General features: G+C 58.2%; 1 protein-coding gene across 1 annotated transcript; it reads right to left on the bottom strand.

The window, feature by feature from the left end:
• Positions 1-1,362: 1,362 nt before the first annotated feature.
• On the bottom strand, positions 1,363-18,700 carry TP53I11 (tumor protein p53 inducible protein 11). The gene is made up of 8 exons (XM_060159349.1): positions 18,555-18,700; positions 7,387-7,454; positions 6,428-6,587; positions 5,745-5,803; positions 5,501-5,549; positions 5,176-5,272; positions 4,039-4,140; positions 1,363-3,593 (listed from the first exon to the last, which is right to left on the bottom strand). Exons 3-8 carry the CDS (start codon positions 6,554-6,556, stop codon positions 3,460-3,462), a joined length of 570 nt encoding a protein of 189 aa, XP_060015332.1. The 5' UTR covers positions 6,557-6,587; positions 7,387-7,454; positions 18,555-18,700; the 3' UTR covers positions 1,363-3,459.
• Positions 18,701-25,866: the final 7,166 nt, after the last annotated feature.

The raw sequence follows: 25,866 nt of genomic DNA, 5'->3' as shown, positions 1-25,866 counted from the left end.
TGGGGCCTGCTCTCCTCTCTTCATTGTCCCTCCTCAGGGTCTGGGAAGAGCCCATTCTACCTCAAAGGCCCTGTGCCAGCTTCCAGCCTCCCCTCCAGCTTTCCAGCCACTGGGAGACAGAGCAGTGGCCTAGAGCCCAGCGCTCCCCTGCTCTGCCACCTACCCGCTCCTGAGATGCGGCGGAGCTCTGCGCCTGCTGTAAAGATTTGGTTTGCCCCTCCCCCCATTTCTCCCCTTCCCCCTTGCACTCACCCTGCTGTCCTCACCAGTCCTGGCCCATTGTGGGCTGGGTCTTTCCAGATTGTCCCTGTATCAGTCTGCCCTGGCAACTCCATAAATGATGTTATGAACTCGCTAGCGACTGGGCAACCCCAGGACCCAGGGGGCCATGCAGCTTGTACCCCAGCGCAGGTCTCTAGACCACCCACTTCCTGGCAGAGGCAAAGGGCTGGTGCGTGGTTGACCAAAAAAAAAAAAAAAAAAAAATCAGGCTGGCTAGGCAGGGCTTAGGGTCAAACTGGGCAGCTGTGTGACTTCGGTCCAGGGGCGCCCCAGGCGTCAGGGCACCATCTGGTCCCCACTGCCCAGGAGAATCTGGGGCCTTCAAGGTAAGAAGAGCCGGGCATCGGACACCACCCCCTCCGGGCCCCCGAGAAGAAAGGCTGGTCGTGGAGGAACACCTGGGGGGAGGCGGGTTTGAGGGCAGATGTAAGACCCTCATCCCCAAGGGCTCTCCAGAAAGGGGCCAAGGAGCCCTGATCTGCCCCCGCTGACCACGTTCTGGGGCCGGAAAGGGGAAGCAGGCGTCTCTGCTCTGTAGCATGAACGCAGGCTGGGAGCTGTTTGCAAGGCTCCCAGCGGCCGTTCTCGGGGGCACGAGAAGACAAAGGCCAGCGGCCGCAGCCCCTAATAGGTGCAGATGGCAATTTGGGGGCTGCTGGGAGGCGGGAGGGTAGGAAGTCTCTGTGCTGAGACTTCCTGAGCCCGCTAACAGGCCAGGTGCCAGGGGAGACCTTGCACTTGGTCACATACCCCGCCCAGCACCGAAGGCCACCTTCCCTGCTTAGTGGCTGGGCACTGGGGCCCCTCCCCAGCCTCCTTTGTCCCCTCTCTCCTCTCCATGCCTAAGGGGCCCAGACAGGATCCCCCAAACCGGCCGAGGCCCAGCACCCCCATCTCCCTAGAAGCTCCCTCTTCCCCTCCCCGGTGGGTCCTATGTCGAAAGTCTATTTTGAAAACTCTAAGTGTTCCTTGCGGTAGGTAGCAGAGCTAATTTATCAAGTTTATTTCCTGTGAGCCTCCCTTTTTTATATTCTATATCAAGAGGAGTTTTTGTAATATAAAGCAGGACGCCCACACTGATGGTTTTGCACTGGTTTTTGTGACTGTTTCTTACAAAAAGAGAAAGGAACGAAGAATAAATAGTGACCGTGAGGAAAGGTGGTCTTGGTTTGGGGGCGGGGTGGGGAAGCTGGGCCGAGGCAGGAGGCTGGCAAGTGAACCGGGGAAGGGGCATTCTGGGTTCTCCCAAACCTTTAGGAGGGACAGAGCCAGGACAGCATCGTCCCAGCAGGTCCGCATTACCACCCCCGGGGACAAGGTCCTGCCACCCTCCCTCAGCTTGGCTGGCTCAGCCCCCGCGGACGCCCGGCACAAACCCCGGCTCCAGCGCCCGGACCTCCCCCTGCCCTGCTAGCCTCCCGGGGGAAATCTATCCGCCACGCCCAGCGGTCATTAGGACAGACCATCCACCGCTTGGCGGCGTGCTAGCCAGGCCTCAAAGAGCATGGGTCAGCTCAGAGGACATGCCTTGGCTTGGGGGCACTGCCCACCAGCCAGTACCACTTCCCAAAGGCTGCCGTGGCTCTGGGCCTGCCTGGGGCTCGGCGGTTGGGGGCAGGATTCTGCAAAGAGGCACGAACTTCAGCCTCGAGAGATGGAGGCCAGGGGAGGACGGCCCCTCCTTAGTGTCCAGCCTCCCTTCCGCTCGGCCGCGGTTACCAGCAGCACAGCCTTGGGCGCCCAACCCGCTGGGCCTCTCTCCTCAGCTGTGTTAACAGCGGCGGTGCCGTGCTCTGCTGGGCACAGGCCGTGTCCCTGGACGTGTGGCTGCAGGCCACAGGGAGGGCAGCGAGGCCCAGCACGGGTAGGGCCCGGACCCAGGACGCAGCAGCCAGAGCTGGGCTGCACCTAAGGACCAACCATCTCGCCCCCTAAACACTCTCTTCCAAGACGGGAAGAAAGTCTGGGCCCGGGGCTGCTTCTCTCCACATCTGTCCCCAGGACACGGGGGCTGCCACTCCCGGGGTGCCGGGGGGAAGGGGGGTGTCGGGTAAAGGCCTCACGGGGGGCACACAGGCTGCGGGCCTGCAGGGGTCTTCATCTCTGAGGGAGCCGGCTGCCGGCCTCTTCCAGGGCATCTGATGGGGGCTGGGCATCGGAGGAGGCGGCTTGCTGAAATATTTCTATTTTTTGCCCCTGCTGAGCTTGAAGGGCACCCAGTCCTACCCAGCCGGCCCCAGAGGCACCCCAGGCCAGAGGGCAGCACCCTGGGGAGGGGGGGAGGGTTGATAAGGGGGCTGAGCCAGGTGCACCTCGGACCCTGGAGGACATGCCAAGTGATGGAGACATGCTTCTCTCTTCCTCAACCACAAAGCCCGTCACTTACAGGTGGCCGCCATCTGGGGTTACCCGGGTGTCCATCTGTCAGGGCCAGCCTGGGGCTGAGGCCCTTGGCAGCCTCTGGACCCAGGCCAGTTGGGAGAGGGGGCACCTAGGGGCCTTCAGGAGCTGCGTGGAGGCAGAGCAGCCAAGAGCGAGGCCCGAGGAGAGGCCGTGGCCGAGGACAAGGCCCTGCCACCTGCAGCCCACCTCACAGAAGGCGGAAGGGGAGGCGCCAGGGGTCAAAGGCAGACCCCTGCCTGCCAGCCCGCAGCTGCGCTGTGTGTTTAGGGGGCAGAGGGTCCCCTACATGTGGAGAGCGCCCGCATGGAAGGGAAGGGGCCCGGGGTCAAATTCTAAGGTTTTCCAGGCATGGGCAGAAGCCAAGTTCAGCTGCTTGGGCACTAGACTGGCTGGGGGCCTGGGGGAGAGCAAGGAGGCGGTCCACAGCCTCTCAAGAAAGAAGGGTCTTGTGACAGAGGGGGGCAGGAGCCTGGCCTTGGCCGGATGCCTGTGACTCAGGCTCTGTCCTCGCGCATCTGTCCAGGGGATCCAGAGGCCGAGACACCCATGAACAGGAGGCGTCACCGTGTGGGGGGAAGGATGGGGTGCAGAGGCTCCATCCCTCCCCAAACCTGAGGGCCCAGGAGATCACAGCGTTCGGGGAGTGCCCAGGAGGAGAGGAAGGCGGCCACTCCTGCCTGCCTGGGGCAGGGTCCTTCCTGCCTTCTGGAACCAAAGGGAAACCGAGGTCCCCAGGCCTCCCTGCCCCAGAGGGGCCCCTGGCCCGGCGGGCGGCTACACTTTCTTGGGTTTTCGGCCGACTTGGTAATAGTAGTAAACGCTGATGGCGACAAAAAGGAGGCGGCTGGCCAGGAGCAGCAGGATCCCCAGGGACACGAGGCCCGTCTCGGCGAGCGTGGCAGTGACCACTGTGGGAGAGAGGCCAGGGGGGACACAGGTCAGAGGTGGGGATAGCCCTTACCCCAGCACGGGATGCCATGGGCCCCAGGGTGGCTGCCTGACTGACCCCCGCCCTGAGCTGGGGCATCCTATCAGCTGGCCAACCGCAGCAGGTATGGGGGGCGATCATGTGGGCAGAACTGGTTGTGTGTCATCACACCTGTGCTGGGTCCACAAGTGAGCAGTGGACTGTGGGTGCATGGGCTTGTATGCAGGAGGATACAGGCACCTATCAGCTGCGTGAGCACAGGTGTGCAGGTGTACAGGTCAACCCAGCCACACGAGTCCCTCCCCCTCGCACAGGTTTTCATCGCTTCCCAGAAAACAAGTGGCAAGAGTTGGGAGGCCAGGCGCCCAGCTGCCCGCACCCTGTACCCCATCAGCTTCCCCATCACTGCCCACCTCAGGACTCACCCAAGAACTGGACCGAGAAGTAGCAGGCTTCGGTGAGCAGGGTCCATCGGATGATGACCTTCTCAGCCGTGTAGAGCGCATTCCACATGATCAGGGAGATGCCTGGGGTGGGGGACAAAGAGGGGAGTGGGGGGCAGAGTAGCCTGATCCCCCCGCCCCCTTGGGGGACGGGCAGGGGGCCTGGTCCTCCACCCTTTGACAAAGTAGCCAGGATCCCGGACATGCCCTGCCCCCACCCCCACTGCTCAAATTAAAACTCCTCCGTCATCCAACCTGACCCATAACCCGTAACACTAGCTCTCCCATTGCGAGGCTGAAGGGCCTGAAGCTGCCCCAGTCCCCACCCCCCACCCCACCCCAGAGCTACTGGCGCTGGCCCTTGAAGGTCAAGTGGAAGTGCAATTGGCACGAGGCTGGGGAAACTGTGTTGCAAAGTCGTGGAGGCCTTCGGAAACGGGGGCCTCAGGAGGTGCGGCTGGGGTCCGGGGCCCACCGTGGGATGTGGGGGAGGCAGGTTTGGAAGAAAGGCTGGATGCACCCCACAGATGACCCTGAATATCAGAGACCGGAAGGAGCTGGGACTTCAGTCTGCGGGTAATAGGGAGCCATAGAATGTTTTGGAGAAGAGGAGGGACACCCTCCTCTTAAATGCTGTCATTTAGCTTCCTAACAGGCACTGGGTTTTAAATGCTGTCATTTAGCTTCCTAACAGGCACTGCTGCGTGTGACTCAGGTTGGAGAGGAAACAGAAGTGGTTCAAATGGGCGGTCCAAGGGCGAGGGCTTTACACACACTGTGTTGATTCTGCCTCCTCCTCCGGGCTGTGAGGCCCTGGAGGGCGGAGCCTGGGCCTCTTTCATTTCTCTACCCCAATGCCTAGGTGGTGCACTACACACAGCAGGCACTCAATAAGTGCTTTGTCCCAGATGATGCTAGGGACAGTCCCAATCCCCTGGGGACAGTCTACCAGTGGCCACAAGATGGCAGCACACACCCAGCAGAGACAGACTTGTTGGCTGAAGCGTGGGTTCTGAGAAGGGGAGCCCCTGCACAAAGAAGGCTCCCCATGTTCCCTCGGCCCCTATTGGTCCCTCGGCTGCCTATCACCTCCCCAGAGTCTGGCCCAGCAATACTCACTGAGGAGGGCGCCGCCATAGAGGCGGATGGGGGTCTTGCTGGTCACCTGCACTCCATCAAAGACTGCATCATAGAGCTGGTCAGGAAAGGTGAGGGCCTGCAGACAGCGGGCGGGAGGCTCAGGGTGAGGAAACTTCCCCTGGACATCTCCTTCCTGTCCCCAGTAGCAGTCCAGGATCAGGACACTGACTGCCCCCGACCCCTCCCTACCAGGACAGAAGATCTGAGGTTCCAGTGACAAGGAGTTGGGACCACGGACCATGGGAGCTAGGATGCTCCAGGGCAGGGGAGGGGGCCAGGTCCCAGGGGCGGGGCAGGGACTCACCATGATGGCAATGCCAGAGAAGAGCACAGCAGAGACAAGCTGCCAGACCCTGGGGAGGCGTGGAGAGGAAGGTCAGAGCCACCCCAGGCCCCACAGAACCCTCCCCTCTCCAGCCAAGATGCCCAGCGATGGCTGGTCTGGGGGAGGGAATTTGACAGGATGGAACCAAAGACAAGACTACACAGGGACAAGCTGATGAGTCCCTCCCCCTCGCCCTGTCCCCCACCAAACTCGTGATGCTCACCTGAGGCCCAAAGGCTCCCGAACAGCAAACTTCATCTCATTGCCCAAGACCTGGCTGATCTGTGGACACAGAGGGGTCAGAGGCAACCAGGCTGAAGGCAGCTCTGCCTGCCCAGTCTACTCACCCCCTCCCAGAGGCCCCTGGATGCCCAGGTGGCTCTGCTTAGCCAAAGGGTCACCCAGGCTGGGAGGGTCACACTGAGGCACACCCTCTCTTCCTCCTCTTGACGCCGGGGCTTATGGGAAGCTGAAAATACAGTGGCTGAGGATGAAAGCTCAGAGGTCCGCCAGATGTGGGCTTGAAGGCTGGCTCTGCCACTTATTGGTGTGGCCCTGGGGAAGTCCTTAACCTCTCTGAGTCTCAGTTTCCTCATCTGTAAAATGGGTTAATAACTGACCCTACATCTCCCAGGGTAAATAATGCTTATAAAGTAGCTGGTGCCATAAGAAGCAAATAATAAGCACTCAGCTAATTCTAAGGATCCATTTTCATTACTGCTACTATTCCTCTGACATATCCATTAGACTTCTAGAAAATATGAGCTAAATCGGGGGCTCCCTGCAGCTGCAATGGGTCTCAGCTATTCTCCCCAAACAGTGGGCCAGATCTGCCTCCCCAAATTGGGGCTCGGAGGCGGACCCCCATGTGGCCGGTTCAGGGCCCCTCCTCCGCGCTCCGCCCACCTTGGAGCGGTGGACCTCCCCGTCGTCATCCTCCCCGCCCACGCCGAGGATCTTCCGGGTCTTCAGGCGGCTCACGAGGTCCGTCTGGCTGTGCTTCTTCATGAGGGGTGGGGGCTGCTTGGCTGCCATCTTGTCCTGGAGCCCGGCCTCTGTAGGAGGGCTGCCGGGAGACACCAGCCTCAGCCACGGGTCCTGCCCAGCTTCCAGATCTCAGAGGGCAGCCAGACCCCAGCCCAGGGCCTGGGGAGGCCTCCCCGTCAACCTGGGGCAGCAGGTGGACACTGGAGGAGGAATCTGAGGGTCCAGGTGCAGTACTGGGCTCCCTAACCACCCGACTGTGTGATTAAAAGGGTCAAGTCACTGCCCTCTCCTGGCCTCAGCTTCCTCATCTGTAAAACGCGTTAGGGCAGATGGTCCTAAGGCCTTCCAGCTCCGCCAGCCCGTCTGGCCCAAGTGGATGTGGCACACCCCAGACAACCAGGCCGGAGGGAGCCTTACAGACAGCCCTGGAGGAGGTATAGGCCCAGGACAAGGCATTCAGGCCTGGATAGACTGTACCCAAAGGTTCCTGGGGGCAGGGGGTAAACCGGGGCCTGGGTCAGCCTTGCCAGAAGGGGGAAGGGTCTACCCGAGCCTGGGTGGGGCTCCTGAGCTCTGGAGTCCAGGCCGCCACTGAACTTTCGCCCAGACAATTCCTCTGCCCAGCAAGCCCTCCCACCCACCCTCCCAGACAACCTCCCTCTAACCTGCCAGCTCTGAGAACAAGGGGAGGGGGTGACCCCAGGACCCAGCTGAGCCAGAGGAGGGATGGCCAGGAGAGCTGGCAGGGCTCTGCGGCGGCAGTTCGGGCCTTGCCCCTCCCTGCTCTCCCCTCACCCCCCCAGGTCTGCCCGCGATCCTTGATGGCCCCCAACCTCCGGCCAGACAGCTCCACCTCAGACCAGCTCTTGAGCACCTACTGTGTGCCGGGCAGTGGAGACGCTGATGTGAGTTGAGTGGCCGTCCTCACCTTCAGTCAGCACAAAACCTATGTGGAGGAGACGACAGCGTAAACCACAGTGAGGTAGAGGTTTCCAGAAGCTGGCCCTGAGTGGGCTCCTGTGATCTTGCCGCCCTGCAAGATGGGTACTACTTACACCCATTCTACAGATGAGAAAACAAGTTCAATGAGGCTCGATAGAAGACCGGGTTGAAAAATGGTAGTACCCCCCATCCTATCACGTGCTGCACCAGTGCTGGGTGCCTCCCATATCCCTGCACCTCTTTCCCACCCACAGCTACTCTCCAGAAAGGCAGGAAAACCACCCCCGATAACAGACAAGGCTCAGAAGTTGCCTGTCCCTCAACCAGGGACCTGAGGTGGGCTTGCTGGACCCCCCCCGACCAGGCATCAGACTCAGGTCTTTGTGTGGCCCCCGGCAAGTCTCACCCTCTCAGCCCCAGCCAGAGGCAGGGCACAGGAATGTCCCCAGGTCACCTCCAGTTTTCCAGCCTCTAAGACACTAAGACCCAGTGTCTTAGAACAAAATAAAGCACCCAGCAAATAAACATCAGAACAAAGAATCAAACGGTGGGGTGTTTGGATAACATGGCTTTACACTGGATGAACTCTGCAGGGAGCATACCAGCTCGAGTTTGGAAATAATGGCCAAGGTCATTACTGGAGGTCTTTAGTGAGTAACGTCCAGGTCCCACTGCCCTCCTAAGCCCCCTGGCCTAGCTCCTCACCTGTAAAACAGGGGCAGCTATGCTTTCCTCTCCCACGTGTATACATCCCGGGGAATGGGAGGCGGCGGCTGGTGGTGACCAGGAAGGCAGCTCAATGAATGGCTGACGCTGCTCAGCGGGGGCAGCCGCCTGGGGCAGCGAGGGTTTAACCAGGCTCCTGGGGGTGGGGGGGGGGCCCGGGCACTGTCACAACACCTCAGCCGCTTGCTACCACCTTCTGGTGGATCCAGGTAGAAGCTATAATCAGCCTGGCGTCCCTCCCACTTGCCAGGTGGACCCGCGGGAGGCTGCCCCCAGGGAGCCAGCAAGCCATTGGCCCCTCACCCATCCCTCCATGAAGGAAGCCCCAGGCGGGCTGGTCGCCACCCTTCCTCTTCCGGCCTCCGCTCTGGCCTTCTATTTGTTAATTTGCATACAGTGAAATGAACCTTCTTTGGGGTCTGTAGTTATATGAATCTTAGCACATGTATAGATCCAGGCAACCACCGCCTCCAAATCAGGACCCAGGGCAGCTGCATCACCAGTCAGACCCCTCACCGCTAACCCCAGGCAACCGCCGATCTGTTGTCTGTCACTGTAGTTTTGTTTCTGTTTTTTCAAATGTGTTACATAAATGGAATCATGTAGTATATAACCGTGGATACTGGCTTCTTTCACTCAGCATCATGTCTTTGAGACTTATCCAGGCTGCTGTGTATATGGACGTTCCCTTCCTCTCGGCAGGAGAGTGGGAATCAATGTACCGGTACCTGGCGTCAATGTACCAGTTCGTTTACCCTGTCACTCACTGAAGGACGTCTGAGTTGTTTCAGAGTTTGACAATTATGAATAGAGCTGCTATAAACATTCATGTGCAGGTTTGGGTGTGACCATGAGTTTTCATTTCTCGAAGGTAAGTACCTGGGCGTGGAATTATATTGAGTTATATGGTAAATCTACGTTTAACTCTAGAAGCAAGTGCCAGACTGCATTCCAGAGCAGTGAACCATTTCCGCTTTCCCACAATGCATGAGTGTTCCCTTACCCCCCATCCTCGCCAGCACCAGGTATGCTCAGACTTGACTTAACCCTTCATATAGGTCTCCATAGTGTTTTAACCCTTCTCACCCAGGCCGCCCAGGCTGCCTGACTCAGTCCTGCTGTGTCCCTTACTGCCTATGCTTAGTGGACAAGTCACACTGCTCTGAGCCTCGGTTTTCCCCATCTGTGAAATGGAGCTGTAATTCCCAGCTCCTCGAGATCCAGGGGCAAAGGGAGAAGCTTGGTCAAGAGCACGCAGCACAGCACCTACACATTTAAATGAAAGGACTGCATTTAGTGAGGACGTGCTGTGAGCCATGTAGAGGTGGTGGGATTGGGTCCCTGCCCTTAAGTAGCTTGCAGCCTGAGTGGGGACAGGGAAGCTGATCTGTCAGGCACGAATCAGGGCCAGTTGCTTCTCTGAGCCCGTCTTCTCATCTGTGAAATGGAAACAACAGTCCTTACATCTTCCCTAGGCCTGGTCAAAGCAGAAACAAAATAACGGACAGCAAGTATTTTATAAGGTACCAGCTAACTGCTAAAGCCAGAAGAGCTTAGCTGCAGAAGCCACACTCTCTGAGTTCAAATCCCAGGGTTACCACTTCTTAGCTGTGTGCCTGTGGGCAGGTCACTTACACTCTCTGTGCCTCAGTCACCCCATCCATAGTTGGGGAAGCAAAGGGTCTTCCCTCACAGGGATGCTGTGAGAATATAAGATGTGACCTCCGTGAAGGGCGTAAGGTAGTGCCTGGCCCGTACCAAGTGCTTGGTTGAGATGGGCACTTAGACACAGACACCCTCTCCTCCCCACGTCCCCCATGGAGCAGGGGCTCTGGGGTGGAGGCCAGGAAGCATCAGGAGAGGGGCCTAACTAGCATTTCCTAACGTCTCCACCCCTTGGGCAGAGCCCCCAGACCTCAATCCCATGGCGTAAGGCTGACACTCGGACCACAGCACCGCAGGCCTGGGCTGTGTCAGTGACCCCTGCTCAGAGGGTCGGCTGCCTTCCTCTGCCCAATGGTCCCTCCCCACCAACACAGACACAGGGCTCCCCTCGGCACCACAGGCCCAGGGCTGGTACAGAAGGGGGGCTACAGGGCAGGGTCCTGGGCTCCATTTGACTTCCGGTATCACTCCGGCACAGCCATCAGGTACCTGGGCTGGTGGGACCCACTGCGGCCGTACACAGAGCCCAGAGTCCAGCCGCAAGCTCGCCACCAACAAAGGGCCCTACAGCCTCCCAGGGAAAGTGGGATCTTAAACGTCACGTCCAGGGAGCAGGGTCCCCAGCACCTGGCCCTACAGAGTTAAGTGCTCTGAGCCCTGGGTCCCATTGCTCCTTCATCCGCAGGACTGGACCCCACCTGGAGAGGGCAGGCGGGGAGCTGCCACACTCACACGCTCACACACACGCACGCACGTGTGCGCACAGCAGCCCCTAAGTACCCCACCGCCGAGACACACCACACACCCCCTCTGATCTGCCCATGAACTTTCCTCCCTTTCAAGGTCACTCCAGGTAGGACTGGCCCCATTGTAACCTAAGAGAGGACAGAGGACAGTTCCCCCACTCCCTCCTTGTACCCCAGCTGAACTGGCTTTGGGACAGCCGGACCTGGGTTCAAATCCTGGTTCTGTAGGACACCGCAGCTCTCCCAGCCTCAGCTCCTGCCCCAGTGCAATGGGGCTGATGAGAAGGCTCACTCTGCAGAAGGGCTGGAGGAGATATAACAGGCGATACCTTGTGGCAGAGTGCCCTGCCCGGACCCAGGCAGGGCCCCACTCCTTCTCCTTCCCTCTCCTCACTCTGCCATGCACAGTGGAAAAAGCCTGCCTGTTACAGCCGTCATGCTTCCTTTCCCAGGCCCCTGTGCCTCCTGAAGGGCCCCCAGGGCTCCCCGGGGGCCAGGCTGGTGCCAGGCTGCCCAAGGCTAGGGGAAGGGCTGGGAGGAGGGCTGCCCTTGCTCCTAGATGCTCACCTGGGAGGCCCTGCCAGGTAAGGAGAAGGGAAAATGTGGATGGCAGCCCCCAGACCCCGTGTTCGCGATCCTCTGCATTCTGCCCCTGGCCAGCCTCTCTGACCTCAATTCCCAATGAACTGGGAAATCACTGTCCTTTGAACAGGTGTTCTCCCTTCTGAACCACTGCCTTCCACTCCCTCCATCCCGATGCCCCCCGTTCCTCAGGGTCTTTGCATGCCCCCTCCTCCAGGGAGCCTTCCCAGGGCACAGTGCCCCTCCCCTCTCTGGACCCTCAGTGGCAGCCAGGGCCACTTCCGGACCATCCTCATCATCATTTCAGGGCCAGGCATTTCAGGGCTCCCCGAGACCCAGTGATCTGAAGGCAGGGCTGGCATCGTGCCCACCCGAGAACCTCCCCGCTGGCCCCGCTGGGACACAGAGGCACTTCGGCAGCAGAGGCGAATGAGGGACGGTCAGGCCAAGGCAAGCAGGTCTCCCTAACTCTACCCACAACACTCAGGATCACACTCAGTTAGACCTGGCAGGGCCCAAGGGGAGGCTCTGCTCCACACACACGCTGGACACGCTGGACAGGCCAGAGAGCTGAGGCCCAGAGCGGACAAGCTCTGCCCCAGGCCACACGTGAGCTGGTGACACAGGAGAGCCGGGAAGGAGCTTTGTGGTCAGGCAGAGCTGGGTTCCAATTTGGTACCTCCTCTGGCCAGGTGACCGTGCGCAAGCAGGTCAGGGGGTGCTGAAGACTCCAGGAGAGTAGATGGGGTTTTCCCTGGCATCTGGGGTGCCCAGGAAATGACTGGAGGTTGGGTGAGAACGTTGGGCGAGACCCCACTACCACCTCAGAGAGCTGCAGCCATCCCTAGGTGAGTGCCACGGGGCAGGGGTTACTGAAGGTTTTGTTCACCCGGCCTGGACAGCTCCAGGCATGGGAGGAGCTCAACAAAAATTTGGGACAAAGTAAAGTTGGGGGAAGGGTTTCGAGGCCCCCTGCTAGCCGAGATCTGACCCCGTGTAGCCCCTTCCTCCTTCCTCATCTGAGGCCAGAAAAGAACATCCCCAAAGAGCTCCTAGCGGCGGCGGCAAGACAGAAGGGGCCGTGATGGCACAGAGGCCAAGCAGAGCCTCGAGATCGGACCAGGAAGGGAAGGGCTCATGGGGGGACGGGAGGAGTGTTACAAGTGTCAGGGGAGGGGCGGGGGCGGGCATATACTTAATGATGAGGCAAACTTGGACTCAAACCCCCAACTCTTACTCTTAATTGCTCTGTGACCTCAGGAAAGTTACTTAACCTCTCTGAGCCTACATTTCCTCATTTGTGAAACCACATGACGACTTCTTAGCTCACAGGGTTGTGATCAGACGCACTGAGAAAAGGCAGTGGAGGGGCCTGGTCCCTGGTATGCACTCCCCAAAGGACAGTAATTAACAATATTAAAGGGGTGGCTGTCCAGGCGCTGCCCTGGCAGCAGATCCGATGGGGCTGAGACATCTTTCCCATGCCAGTCCTGTAGGACCTCTCCCAACCCCCCTGTAGCCTTCCCAGAAAGCCTGGTTTCCATAGAAACAGATGGACTGCAGAGCTGTCCCCTTCACGGAGAATGTGCCACCACGAGGGCTGGCTTAAGAGGCGCTGGGGGAGAGGAAGCGGCCTGGGGGCCAGAGCACCCACCAGCCGCCGAGCTTCCAGGGGGCTCCTTCAGGGGGGAGTCATTGCTGTTGACTGTCAGAGCCAAGAGCCACTACCTTTGCAAACAAGACCCTCTGCTGGAGGGGCAGCATACCTGTCCCTCCCCATCTGGTAAGGAGAAATGCCCCCAAAACATCCTCCCAAGGAAAGGAGGCAGGGGACCAGTACTTCTAGACCAGGAATTCCATGTAAGCCCCACAGCTCTATGAGGACAGCTGTACTATGACTCCCATTTTAGAGATGAGGAAACTAAGGCCCAAGGGACTTACGTATGTGTCTCTTGGGGGTAAGTGGCAGAGCTGAAATTCAAACTAAGCTAACTGTGCCTAACTGGATATTCAGATAGAAGCTGGTGTACGTGCACGCGTGTGCATGAGCACACACGTACATGTGCGTGGGGTAGGGGTGTGGTGTGGTGAACACGACATCCAAAAAGACTCAGCTCTAAGCCATCTTCCCCATCACATCTCCCCGTGAAAGTCCCTGGCAGGCTGCCAGCATCTGAACCCCTCCCTGGGGTCCAGCCTCCTTTGGATTAGGGCCCTGTGACTCCAGCAGGACCTGGGAAGGGCTACAAAGGAGACCCATTGTTCGGTTATCACGTTGGTGCAAAATAGCTGGAAATGGGGTCTGGGACAGGCAGCACAGGAGTGGGGGCAGTGAGAGACAGAGCCTCCCGGCCCTGGGCAGAGGGAAGGGGAGGTAGGGAGAGACCCAGCAAGGGGACCATGGGGGCTGGAGGGTCCACATCATCCTTCCTGTGGTCCCTTCCTGGGGCAACCCATCAGCCCCCTGGGCGAGATGCGATCTAAAGAACGCCCAGCCCAGAACCCTCCACCGGGGCCCTCAGGCGGAGTGACTCTCAAACCTCAAGGACCCAGATCTCTGGGTTCTGCATCATTAGTCCTGTGTCTTTGGGCAGATTAACTTCCTGGAGCCTCCGTTTCTTCACTGTAAACGGGGTGACAATGCCTGACTTACTAGGTTGTCAGCAGGGTTGGACTAAACTAGGAAGTCACACAGCTGCTTCACCGACATTATTATCACAGTGGCCTCTGGGGTGCAGGTTTTGCTGGTGGGCGTTTCCTCAGGGTACACGGGCTAAGGGAAGAAGCTGAGGAGAGGCTGCCACGTGGCAGGGCTTCCTTGCAGTGTATCCCTCGAGAGCAGAGTGCAATTATTCTAAAGGCCAGGCTGTCTTAGGCAGCCTTGTCTCTCAAGTCGCCGGTGAGCCAGTGGAAGGCGGGGCTGCATCACCCATCTCTCTCTGTACCAGCATCACCACCGGGCTCAGGGCTCTGTGTCAAGGGCAAGGATGACAGAGTAGAACTGGCGGGGGAGAAGAACACGATGCGAATCCTGCTGGCGTACAAACCAGTCCCCGTGACAAAGCTCTGTAGTCAAGAAAGGGATTCCACACCCCATTTCCAAGAACTCCAGGAACACAGGAGCTGGCAATGGAGGGTTTGACTGAAGCTGGAAGGCTGAGCCCTGAGTCACTGGGCTGGGAGACAAGACAGCTGAGGTCACCAACAGATTCTGCCATCACAGGTAAGCCAGGGCCGGGCTCTGGGACTCAGCTTCCTCGCCTGAAAAACGGAAGTGTGGTCTCCAGGACCCCTCCTGGCTGTGATATTCCGGATCTGGCTTCCAAACCTTGTCACTCACCAGCCGCACTCCAGCTCCAGCAAAGACCCCAGCACAAGCTGCCCCGCCCCCAAGTCCTAGCACCTCTCTCACCGGCTCTGGAAACACACGTTTTGCTATTTCTCTACCAGTTCTCTTTCTTTCGAAGCTGCCTAATTTCCAGAAGGACAGAGGAAAGCCCACATTTTCATCACAAATATCTCCAAGCCCTCAGGGACAGAAAAAATAAACATTCCCTGCTGTGCTGGAGAGGGTGAGAGGGCAGGGCAGGACAAGGGGTAAGAAGGAGGGGACATCCCTGGGGGCCTCACCCTCTGAAACTGCTGTGTGGGCAAGGGGGTGTCCAGGCCTCGGATGGCCATCCACTGCCACACAGAAGTCACCGAGAGGGGCTTCTCTGTCCCTACTGCCACTCACAAAGGGCAGAACACATGGAGAATTCCTGTCCTTTCCAAACCAGGAATGGGCCAGCCTCCCCCTCAGCCCAATGACCACATCAGGGCTCTCAGAGGCAGCTGGTGCTTCCAGATCCCATGGGGCCAGAGCTCTTGTGAAAAGGCGGTGGCCATAACCCTCTCCCCTCCCACTCCTTCCACCTCCCCCACCCCTGTAGATGCTCAGAAACTTGGAGAGGAGGAGAGAAGGGTGGGAAGGGAGTTTCCGTGAAGAGATGTCCCACTATTTTGAGCCGACTTTTTCATAAGCAAGTAGTTATTTGCCCTTTGGGTGGGTTGCGGGAGGCAAGCAGAAGGATCCCTGTACTTTTCCCAGTACCCTGATGGGCCAGAACCACAGTCCAGAACTAACCATCTCCCCCAGGGTTTGGGGGGCTCTGGCATGACTCAAAAGGCCTGTGCTGATATCCTGGCTCCACCACTTATTAGCTGCATGGCCTTGGGCCAGTGATACTACCTCTCTGGGCCTCAGTTTCCTCATCTGTTAAATGGCTGTAATAATGACACCCATCTCCCACTGATGAGAAGATGCACAAAAAACTCCTAAAACAGTTCCTGTTTATAGTGAACGCTCAAAAATAATGTTGCTCTTATTTTCAGACAAGGAAATTCAACTTCTTTGCCTCAGTTTCCCCCTTGACCATACCAACTTCAGAACAGGTCCCCTTGTAGAAGCCACATGTGGATACGGAGTGGGGTGCTTACAAGGCAGTGGCCACACGAAGGAAATGGGAAGAGAAAGAACTAGGGTCACTCTGGCTCAGGAGGAAGATGCTGCCCTGAGTGTACTGACAACAGGTGGGCAAGGGGAACCTGGGAAGGGGGCTGGCAACAGCCTGCAGAATACGGAGCCCCTTGGGGTACTAAGCCTGGGTGGCTCCCCTCCATATCCCCAGCACTTGGCCAGGCCTGGCCTTCGGAGGGGCACAACCATTGTTGTGAATTAATGGTTGAGATGCAGGGTGAAGGGAAAATTATTACGGGCTAGGCGTCAGAACATTAGGCACCCCACCCTGCGGCTGCCACTCCTGGGCAGCTTGCCCTGGGGTTACTTATGCTATCTCTGAGCATCACTGCCCTCATCTGTGAAATGGGGAGGCTTATCCCCTCTCAGCCAGCCTTGTCTCCTATCTCTTCCCCACCCGCTCGCTCTACCCTAGCTACACTGGCTCCTTACAGTTCCTCAAATACAGCGGGCACATTCCAGCCTCAGGGCCTTTGCACAGGCTGTTCTCTGCCAGATCTTTAGTCCCCGAAGCGATCCCCACAGCTCACTCCCTCAAAACTTTAGCTCATAAGTCACCTCCTCAGGGAGACCTCCCTGACCACCCTACTTAAAATGGCGACCTCACCCCTGGCCTCAACACCCCCCCACACTCAACTTTTCCCCCTCACCTCCCAATATACTATATAATTTGCTTATTTACTTTATTAGTTTTGTGCCCCTCCCCTACTGTGTCAGCTCCAGAAGGGCAAGAATCTTTTAATTTGTTCACAGCTGTCTCTCAGGGCCTAGAACTGTATCTGGCACTCTGTTCATTAAGTCATTTTTGGCCCAGCTCTCACAAACATTTTGTCCAATAAATGAAAGAAAGTAAAGAGCAGTTCAGCGCTGTGTGAATATCACAGGTCACTGTCAATTCCACTGTTCCTCCCACCCCCAACCCCTGGACTGGCAGGCCTTTCCTCCAGCAGACACAGAGGGGGTCTACCATAAGATCCTGGGGGAGGGGAGGCAGTTGAGTGTGGGGTTGGAGAACTTGGGGTGCGGGTGGCGGGCCTGAGCTGTGGATCCAGGAGGTACTGACAGCCAAACATGGGTGGAGGGCTTTGGGCCTCAGCCCTCCACTCCAAATTTAGGGCAGATTAAGCTGACAGCATGTGGGCAGAAAAGGAGAAGTCAGGTCGGCTGGTTCCCAAGACAATGTGGCCGGGAGGGCACCTTGGGGGACAGAGGGCCCCTTTTACAGATGGGATAACAGAGGCCTGGAGAATACGTAGTCTTATTTACTAACAACCCAACGAGAAAAATCTTTGCTCCCCCTGGGCTAAGTATGAGGCCCGGCTAAAAAAATGGACTCTGCCTCCCCCTGGCTCTCCAACAACCCTCTCACCTCCCTCCCCACCCCCTCCCCCATCCCTATGTCCCTGGCACTGCGAGCCGGAGGAAGAGAGGGCGTCGGCTCCCTCTCCACAGACCACCAAGACTGGAGGTCCCAGAGGCCTCTCAGTTGGGGTGGGCATCCCTGCAGCCCCGGTGCCTTCTCCCCGCAGGGCAGCCCCACCGGGAAAAGTTTGTCTGAAGGAAATCAACCAGGAAGTGCGGGGCGGCGAGGCGGCCTCGGCCGTCGACGCTGGGCTCTGGGCTACAGAGACGCCTCGGGGTTCAAGGCCTCCACCCTCCACCCGGCTCTCGCCCCCGCCGCCTTCACTCCCGCGTAGAAATCCGCTCCCTCCGGGGTCTCGAGGAGGCGGCGGGAGCCCGGGACGGGGTAGGGGCGGGGGAGGGCGGAGCGAGAGGACGCCGAGCTAGTGCCCAACCGTGATAGGGGCGTCGCGGGTGGGCGAGGCGGCCTGGCGGTTCCCCTACGGACCCCCGGAGTGGGTACGAGCATACCGCCCGAGGCGGGCAGTCCCAGGCTATTCAGCGCCAGGACAGTGGGACCACGCTGCCCCCGTCCGCTGAGCCCGTCCGCCGAGCGCGCGACTTGGGAGAGAGTGGGGAGCGTCGGTCTCCACCTGTCCTTCCCCTAACCTCCTCCCAACAACTGGGGCTTAGGCTCGGCTTCCGATTCTGCTCCCCCCACCCCTGGAGACTGGGGTCTCCCGGCCTTGCTCCTCCCCCCTCCAATGTGTCCTTTATCTCCCAGCTCCAGATACCCACCCACTTTCATAGAGGGCTGGGGGCTCCAGGCGGGAGCTCCTGGCTGTCGGACGCCTCCGGTGCTCTGGCCCAGCACTCCAGCCCCCACGGCCCCCCGAACCAGAAGGTCGGGCCAGACTTATGGGCAGCGGGAACCCCGCCACCTCCAACCTCGACCCAGCAGGGGGCGAGGAAGGGGACTCGCAAGTTTGTGCCGCACACACCCCAGACCCGGGAACAATGGAGGGAGGACGGAGACAGGGATGGAGGGGGGAGGGGACAGAGAACCGAGCGCGGGGACCGAGTCAGACCCCAGGGAGGGAGAAAATGCTTTCCGCTCGGTTTCTCCCTCGCTCCGAAGCGGAGAGCGCGAGCCCAAGAGGCGGAGGCGGAGGGCGGAATAAACCGTCGTAGAGGGAGGAGACGGCGGAGGGAGGAAGCCGAGGGAGAGAGGGAAACCGAGTCAGAGGAAAGGGAGCAAGCGGAGAGCGCGAAGGAGAGGACCTGAAGGGACTGCGGGACGGCGCCCGGGAGAACCGCGGAGGGGGGAATCCCTGGAGTCCCGGCAGAACCCTCCGGCGCCAAGAGGTGCTGGGGCGCCCGGCTCGCGCGCACGGGGTCCTCTCTGTCCTCGGCGGTCCCTGCGACCGCAGGAGCCCCAATGGGCTGCGCTGCGCAGGCACCGGCCAGCTGGCGGCGGGAAGGGAAAGTGCTAGGCTCCGAAGCGGCGGCGGGGAGCAGAACTTACGTTCCTAGCGCCTGCTGGCGCCGGCGCTGCGCGGAGCTGGCGTGCCAGGGGGACTCTCGGGCCCTCGGTCGACTCACATCGCGCCGCCCGCGCCGGGCAGGGCAGGGCCGGCTGGACTACGCGCGGCGCCCAGCGCGGCGGGGCTTTGCCCGAGTCTGGCGGCCCGAGCTGGTCCCTCCTCTCAGTTCCGTGCACAAGCCAATGGCGCGCCGTCCCCTCCCACGCGCCGCGCTGCCTAGCCCCCGAGGGTGGCCGCCGGGGCGGGCGGGAGAGAAGGGTTGGGGGAACTGGGCTCCCGGGCTCCCCAGCCGAGGCTTTCCCGGAGATCTCCTGCTGGGGGCGCGCTCACGCCCTGGGGGAAGGCGGTTGGGAATCCGAACAGAGGGCCCGCGCCGCCCAGGGAGACTTTCGTGGCAAATTCTCCAGACTGCGCCCCTTTCGTGAGACTATCAACACCCTCGTAGGTTGGCAAGCCACCTTGTCTTAAATATCCCTGGGGTATCGCCTGGGGCCTAGGCCAGTGTCTAAAACGGAAAGGAATGCTTTGGCTGGTAGATACCCAAGTGTGTAATAACACAGTTACACAGCAATGGTCCCCGTCTGCTGAGCGCCCGCTCCGTGCCAGGCACCGTGTGCTGAAGGAATTACAAGTGTTAACTCGTGATTCTCACAACTACCTATATGAGGCCGGGATGATTGATCCCATTTTACAGACGGTGGTTGTTAATGTTTGCTTTCATTTAGTCTTCTGGCTTCCAGCCTAGGCTCACCGTTTCTAGTCCTCCCTTGCTTGGTGTGACTTTGTCAAGTAACATGACACCATCAACACCCCACCCCCGCCACACACACACACACACACACACACACACACACCCCCCTTCATCCTCCATCCTAAAATCCAGCCTCAGCTAAGTTGCTACAAATTTGCACTGTCAAGGCACAAAGATCTTAGCTGGGGCTCCTTGGCACGTGGGGGCGGGAGGAGGCACAGTGGCAAGACCTTTTGTGTCCGCACATCCTGTGGAGGGCAAGGGGGTTAAGAATGGAGTTTGGGGGTCCTGGAGGCTCTCTGGGAGCCTTTCAGCCTAAAACAACTAGATTCCTACAGCAATTCCCCCACACACACAAGATTCTGAGCTCATTTCAATCCTTTGTGACTAGTAATGTGTTTCCCCACCCCAACTCCCACCAACCTCCTTCCTAGAAAAGAACACCTGCATCTCTTTATCTTGGCGGATGGTCACAATGGGAGGGGGCTGGAGGAAAGAGGAAGGCGAGGTTGACGACAAGCTCCATTTCACAAGATAAGCAAAGGGGGCAGAGAAAGGTGAGTGGTTCCCCAGGCTTCTACCCGTACCTTAAGAGTTGATCAAGCAGGCTCTGGAAGCAGACTGCCCAGGTCCAAATCCTGGCTCAGCCTTTTGGACACTGTGTGGCCATGGGCAAGTAACAACCTCTAGGTGTCTGGTTTTCTCGGTGTACAAACTGGGGGCAACCAATAGTAGGAGCACCTGTGGTTGTGGAGATTTAAATGGCAGCAGTTCACGCTTATTGGGCGCTGACTGTACCAGGTGCTCAGGGCTGGCGTGCCAAGCAGGCTCCCATTGCCCTCCCCGAAGCTGTGACTGGGCAGGAGAGGCTATGCCCTTTACACAGAAGTAAACAGGAAGTGCCTGGCTCATAGTAAGCACCCGGTGACGGTTAGCTGTCTGATTACCAAGGTAACAACTCTGATCCTGAGGCAGTGCTGTGGCCCACAGTGCCACCATCCCTGCTCCCAGCCAGTGACGGCCAACAATGAATGAATGAATATGACTGCAGATCAGGATTGTTCCTAGCTTTGTTGGGTGAAGCACAGACCCCAAATCCACCTGACTGAAGTCTCAGGGCTTGATAGTAGTCTTTGTGACAATTTAGAGTCTCAACTCACTGCCTTAACAGAGCTGGCTCAAGCAGGGGTGATGAATTCATTTGTTACTCCTTCTGCCTCCCCAGCATTCTGGGCTCTGGGTTGCTGAGGGGCAGGCACCAGCCTCACTTGTGTGCAGTGTTACCCCTGATTGCCCCCCTGACTAGGAGACACAACTAATGCTCCCCTAGGTGTGGCTATTGGATATACCTGAGCCTGACTTTTATCAATAGACGGAGGGACTTTATAACCATCGCTCCGAGATCTCCAACACAGAAGGGGCTGCTTTAGTAGTAGTGAGCACCCTGTCACTAGCAGCATGCAAGCAGAAGCCAAGGAAGAGTTGATGAGGGTGCTACAGGAGGAGTTCATGCCTTAGGTGGTGTTTGATGTGGATAAACCTTGAGCGCTTGGTGACTTGATCCTGTGTTCTTGTCTCCCAAGCCCATCAGATGGGAGGGTGTGAGCACAAGGCGTCCCATCATCCTTCATGAAGGAGGCAATGTTGACTGGGCCCTTCCTGTGCGCCAGGCGAGGTGCTGGCTGTTGGGGCCCCAGTCCCTGTCCTTGAAGAGCTTATAGCTCCTGGGAGACAGATGCACACACAGTCAAGCCCAGCAATGGAAACAACTCGCAGTAACAGCCAAAGTGCTTGGGGGACCGGAGGAGAGGAGAAGGAAGAGACATTCTCCATTACCCCTGGCGTCCACTTTCCCTAAGGAGCCCATTAAAAGCTCTGTTCTCTTCCTTCCTATATGATTTTCTAAAGTGATGTGCCTCTACTTCAGAACATTCCTTAGACTGCCATTCTGCCGTTAACATTTCTGAGTCACCTCATCTTTACATTGGACATAAGTGTAAAGAGGATAAAAACTGCCGTTTGTAAAGTGCTCCCCAAATCTAGGCAAGAATAGGTGCTTGACACGTGGTGGCCATGAGGTGTCATCATTACTTACAGTGCAGGACAGGGAACATTAACTGAGAGGGCGAGAGAAGGGGGTTAGGACCCTGGCTCTGCTCCTAACCAGCTGTGGCACCCTCTGCTGCTCCTGAAGAACGGGCTTGTGAGAGTCACGTGAGGTGATGAGATGCAAAGCATTTGCGGACTGGAAATGCTGATTCCTATTATTATCATGATTATTGTGATTCTCATTATTGTGAAATGTTTCCCTCAAAGCCCCAGGAGGGTGGGGGTGGGGTGGAGATGGAGCCCAGACCCGTGGCTGGGCGAGGGTCACTCCCCTCCAGCCTCCCACAGGAGCCTGGGAGCAGCTGGGCCTCCATCTGCCCAGGTTCCAGCTAGCAGGGGCGGCAGCACCTCCTTTGCGGCTGTGTGTCTGTGTGTGTGCCCGTGCAGGTGGGTGTTGGAAGGTGGAGTGGGCACAGGGAATGCCCGTGTCTGTGGCTAGAAATCACTTGTGGATTGTGACTCCCTGGGGAAGAATGCAGAGGCAATTAGATTTCAAAGATGCCAGCAGTGGGACTAGTGTTGGCACCCAAGAGATAAGGAGAGAGGCTGGGGGGAGTGAGGGTTTGGCCTAGTCTTTGGGGCTAGGGACAGGGGATAGGTCTTACCAGGGACCCCTCCCTGGGGCTGGCGGTGCGTGTTGAGGAAAAAGATGTTGTCAGAAGCCTGTGGTGGTTGAGCCCAGGGCTTTTGGAGCTGACAGACTTGGGTTCAAATCCTAGGGATGGGCCAGTGATTTCATTTCTCTAAGCCTCAGTTTCCTGGTCTGTAAAATGGGAATAATAGGAGAGCCTATCTCCTAGAGGTTATTGGGAGTTTAAGAGAGAGGATGCATGTTAAGCTTTTAGCAAAGAGAAGGCACATAGTAGACAACTGTTGCTGACATTATTCGTAGGAAGCCCAGAAGAAAGAGGGAGGGAGAGGGCCTTGCAGGTGCCAGTGCTTGGTAAACTGGGAAAGTAGCTCTGGGGTGAAATCTGTCAAGCCAGGAGGTGGTGGAAACTGCCATAAGGAGCATCATTTTGGCCCAGGCCGAAAGAGCCACTGTCCCAGCACACAGCGTGAAGCAGAGGAGCTGGGCTTTCATAATTCCTGCCACTTCCCTTTGCTGGTTCCCCTCACTTCCTCTAGAGCATCTTCCTTCCCTGTGAGCCTGTCTGGTAAGAAGACCTCTGGGTCTTTCCGCTCCAATTCCAGTGGGCCCAGGCTGAGCACAGCTTTGGGGACTGGGAGAAGCTGCTGGGAGCTCAGGGACCCTGAGACAGGCCTCCCCCACACTGCCCGGCCCCTGCCTCCACGCCAGGGACACTGTCCAGGCCTCCTTCCCTCCGCCACCCCCCTCCCGCCTATGAATCATCCCCACCACTGCTGTTGCTGCTCCAGGACCGCAGAATGTCAAGCAGCTCCTCACCTGTGGGACAGACAACCCATTAGGATGCGGGTGGAAGCAGGGAGGCTCAGCCCTTCTAAGGAAAGACGTGACAGCTCAGCTCTGGGACCAGAGGACCACAGCCAGCGCTTTTCTGCTTCCACTGGGAAGAGCTCAAGGGGGCAGGTGAGAGCAGAACTTGGGAGTTAGACCAACCTGGATCTAGGGTCAAGGCCCTAATTCTGTTTATTAGATCTGTGGCCTTAGTCAAGTTACTCAGCCTCTCTGAGTCTCAGTTTCTTCATCTGTCAAATGGAGAGAGAAAAATCATGCCGAGGCACAGGGGACTTGGAGGATTAAGTGAGGCACAACCTGTAAGTCCTGAGCTCAGAGCCTGGCTCACAGTAAGTGCTCAATTAATGTTCACTGACCCAATGAATGAATGAACAGGCGACAGTGGCAGTGAGTGGCGGTACAGGGAGGTGCATGTGACTGCCTTTGGGAAAGCCAGCCTCCACCAGCTGGCTTGGGGCGGTGGGGTCACTGTCTGGGGGCCCAGGACACCTGTTGCTCTGTGCTGGTGTGAGAGAGGCAGCTTCCAAAACTCAGAACAGAGTGTGGACTTTCCCTTGTGGGCACAGCTCACACTGCTGCAAGTCAGATAAGAGCCTCAGGCTCTCTGAAAGAGCTGAGCCCCGCCTGACCAAAAAGAATTGCTATGGTGGGGGGGAACAGCAGGGAGTGGATCTTCAGCTTGGGAGGCCCCCCCAAACCCCTTTACAGTGATAGTATAGAGCAGCCACTCTGGGCTGCGAGGTCAGGACCTTGGGCCTTGGGTAGCCAGCTAGGGCCGTGAGCAGCACCTCACCAGCCTCCTGCCCAAGCGGATGCTAGGCCCCTTGGGTACCACACCCTAGAGAGCGCTATCATCTTCTCAATAGACAGCTTCCTGAGCCCTTACCATGTGCCAGGCCCTGGTCTAGGTGCCTTACATGTATTAACCTTAACAAATCTCATGATGTTGGTACCATTATTAGCTCCATTTTACAGATGAGGAAACTGAGGCCCACTGAGTTACATAACTTGCTCAAGGCCACAACCCAGAGATCAGTGAGCTCAGGATTGGAAGCCCAGGCCCAGTGCCCCAGACGGCTCTGGCTGTGCTGCTGACCTGGGCAGGGATGGCTGGTCCTCCTTGGCCTGCCCTGTCCCCAGTGTAGTCATCCAAGTTCGGGGCAAGGGTATCACCTTTACATTTATAAGGGTAATTTATAAATGGCTTTTGAGCAGTCGTTCTCAAAGCAGGTTTGCAGGAAATAGATAGCTAGTGGGAAGCAGCCGCATAGCACAGGGAGATCAGCTCGGTGCTTTGTGACCACCTAGAGGGGTGGGATAGGGAGGGAGACGCAAGAGGGAAGAGATATGGGAACATATGTATATGCATAACTGATTCACTTTGTTATAAAGCACAAACTAACACACCATTGTAAAGCAATTATACTCCAATAAAGATGTAAAAAAAAAAAAATGCAAGTACCTGGTCCCGCCTCAGACAACACAGAATCAGAAACTCTGAAGGGATAGAGTTGCCGGGGCCGCAATCTGCATTTCAACCAGCCCTCCCGGTGATTCTGAGTCGAGCTAGAGTGTTTGAGAACCACTGCTTTAGAGTCTGCAAAGCAAACTAAATTCCTAGATTCTCTCATTTAAACTGACACTTTGGTATTATTCGGCCCATTTTTCAGGTAAGAGTAACGAGTCTCTCTTTGCCAGATATCACCTACCAGGGAAGTGGAAGAGGTGGACCTGGAACCCCAAGTTTTTCGTTCTGAATTTTTTTTTCTTCTTTTTTCCTTCTTGAGACCAGACTGCTGACCAAGGTGAGGAGGGGAAGGGACTCTGACTAGAGGGGCTGGGACTGGGGTGGGAGAGGTGGGGAGCCCGCTGCCCTGTTTCCCACGGGAGGCGGCGGGCCGTGTTTATTATTCTTTCGGAGGTGTCCCTACCCAAATCAACACAAATAAAGCCCAGCCTGGCGTGTTGAGTGATCGGTTTATTAATACTCGCGGGGCGCGGCCGAGGCGGATCGCAGAAACAAAGGCGCACCGCACGGGGAGGCATCATTATGTAATTGCTCCGAGGAGGAGCGGAGGGTTGCGCGTGCCCGAGGCTCAGGGCGCCCGCGGCCGCCGCCCGTGCTTGGAGGGCGGGGGGCTCTGCCGGCGGGGAGGCTACGCTCCGAGGCGCCAGGGCTCTGGGCGGGGCGCGGGTGGAAGGAGCGCCTGCAGCGGAGTCCTCACCCGGCGCTCGTCTCCTCCCACGCCCGAGCCTGCGGCTGGGAGGCAGGTTAACCCCTGCGTGGCTGGGTACAGCCCTCCGCTCCGGAGGAGGGGTCCCGCAGAGGCAGATCCCCCCAGTCCCCCTGGCCCCCGGAGGCTGAGCCAGGGCCTCCCCAGCCCCACTCACCGCCGCCCGTCCGTCCTTCCCCACCCTCACTCGGAGTTGGGGTAGAGAGAGAACAAACAACACGCTGGGCAACCTGTGGGTGCAAGACCCGTGCTTGCATATCAAACATCTGCGACGTGGCCCATTTTATAGATGGGGACCGAGGGCCAGAGAGGGCTGGCTTCACGCACCAGGAATTCCAGCCCGCAAATCTGTCAGCTCCAAAACCCACTGTTTTCCCCTGGTACCCCACAAGGGGTCTTTATAACCACCGTGGATCAGCTGTGGCCTCTGGTACCCCATTTAGGGTTCAAGTGCGGAGATGCTGGGGGTAGGGTGGATCTCCCCATCAGGGGCCTGAGGAAGGGGTTCGACACAAGCAGCGCTGCAGCTGGGAGGCTGGTGTTCCTCGAGCAGTTGGCGCCAAGGGCACACGGTGGCTGTTTGGGTGAGTGGGGATCAGCACGCCAGGCCCCGCCCCACACTCCTGACCACGCCCAGACCCCCAAGAACCGACCTTGCCTTACTCCCAAACACTCCAGTGCTTCAGCCCTCCTGGCCTTTGGCCGGGGCTGGGCCTTCTGCCAGGAATGCCCTCCTTCCATCCTCCAGGCAGTCTCAC

Source organism: Lagenorhynchus albirostris, chromosome 9, assembly GCF_949774975.1.
Source record: "Lagenorhynchus albirostris chromosome 9, mLagAlb1.1, whole genome shotgun sequence".
NCBI lineage: Eukaryota > Metazoa > Chordata > Mammalia > Artiodactyla > Delphinidae > Lagenorhynchus > Lagenorhynchus albirostris.
This window is presented reverse-complemented; position numbering and strand designations above follow the sequence as displayed.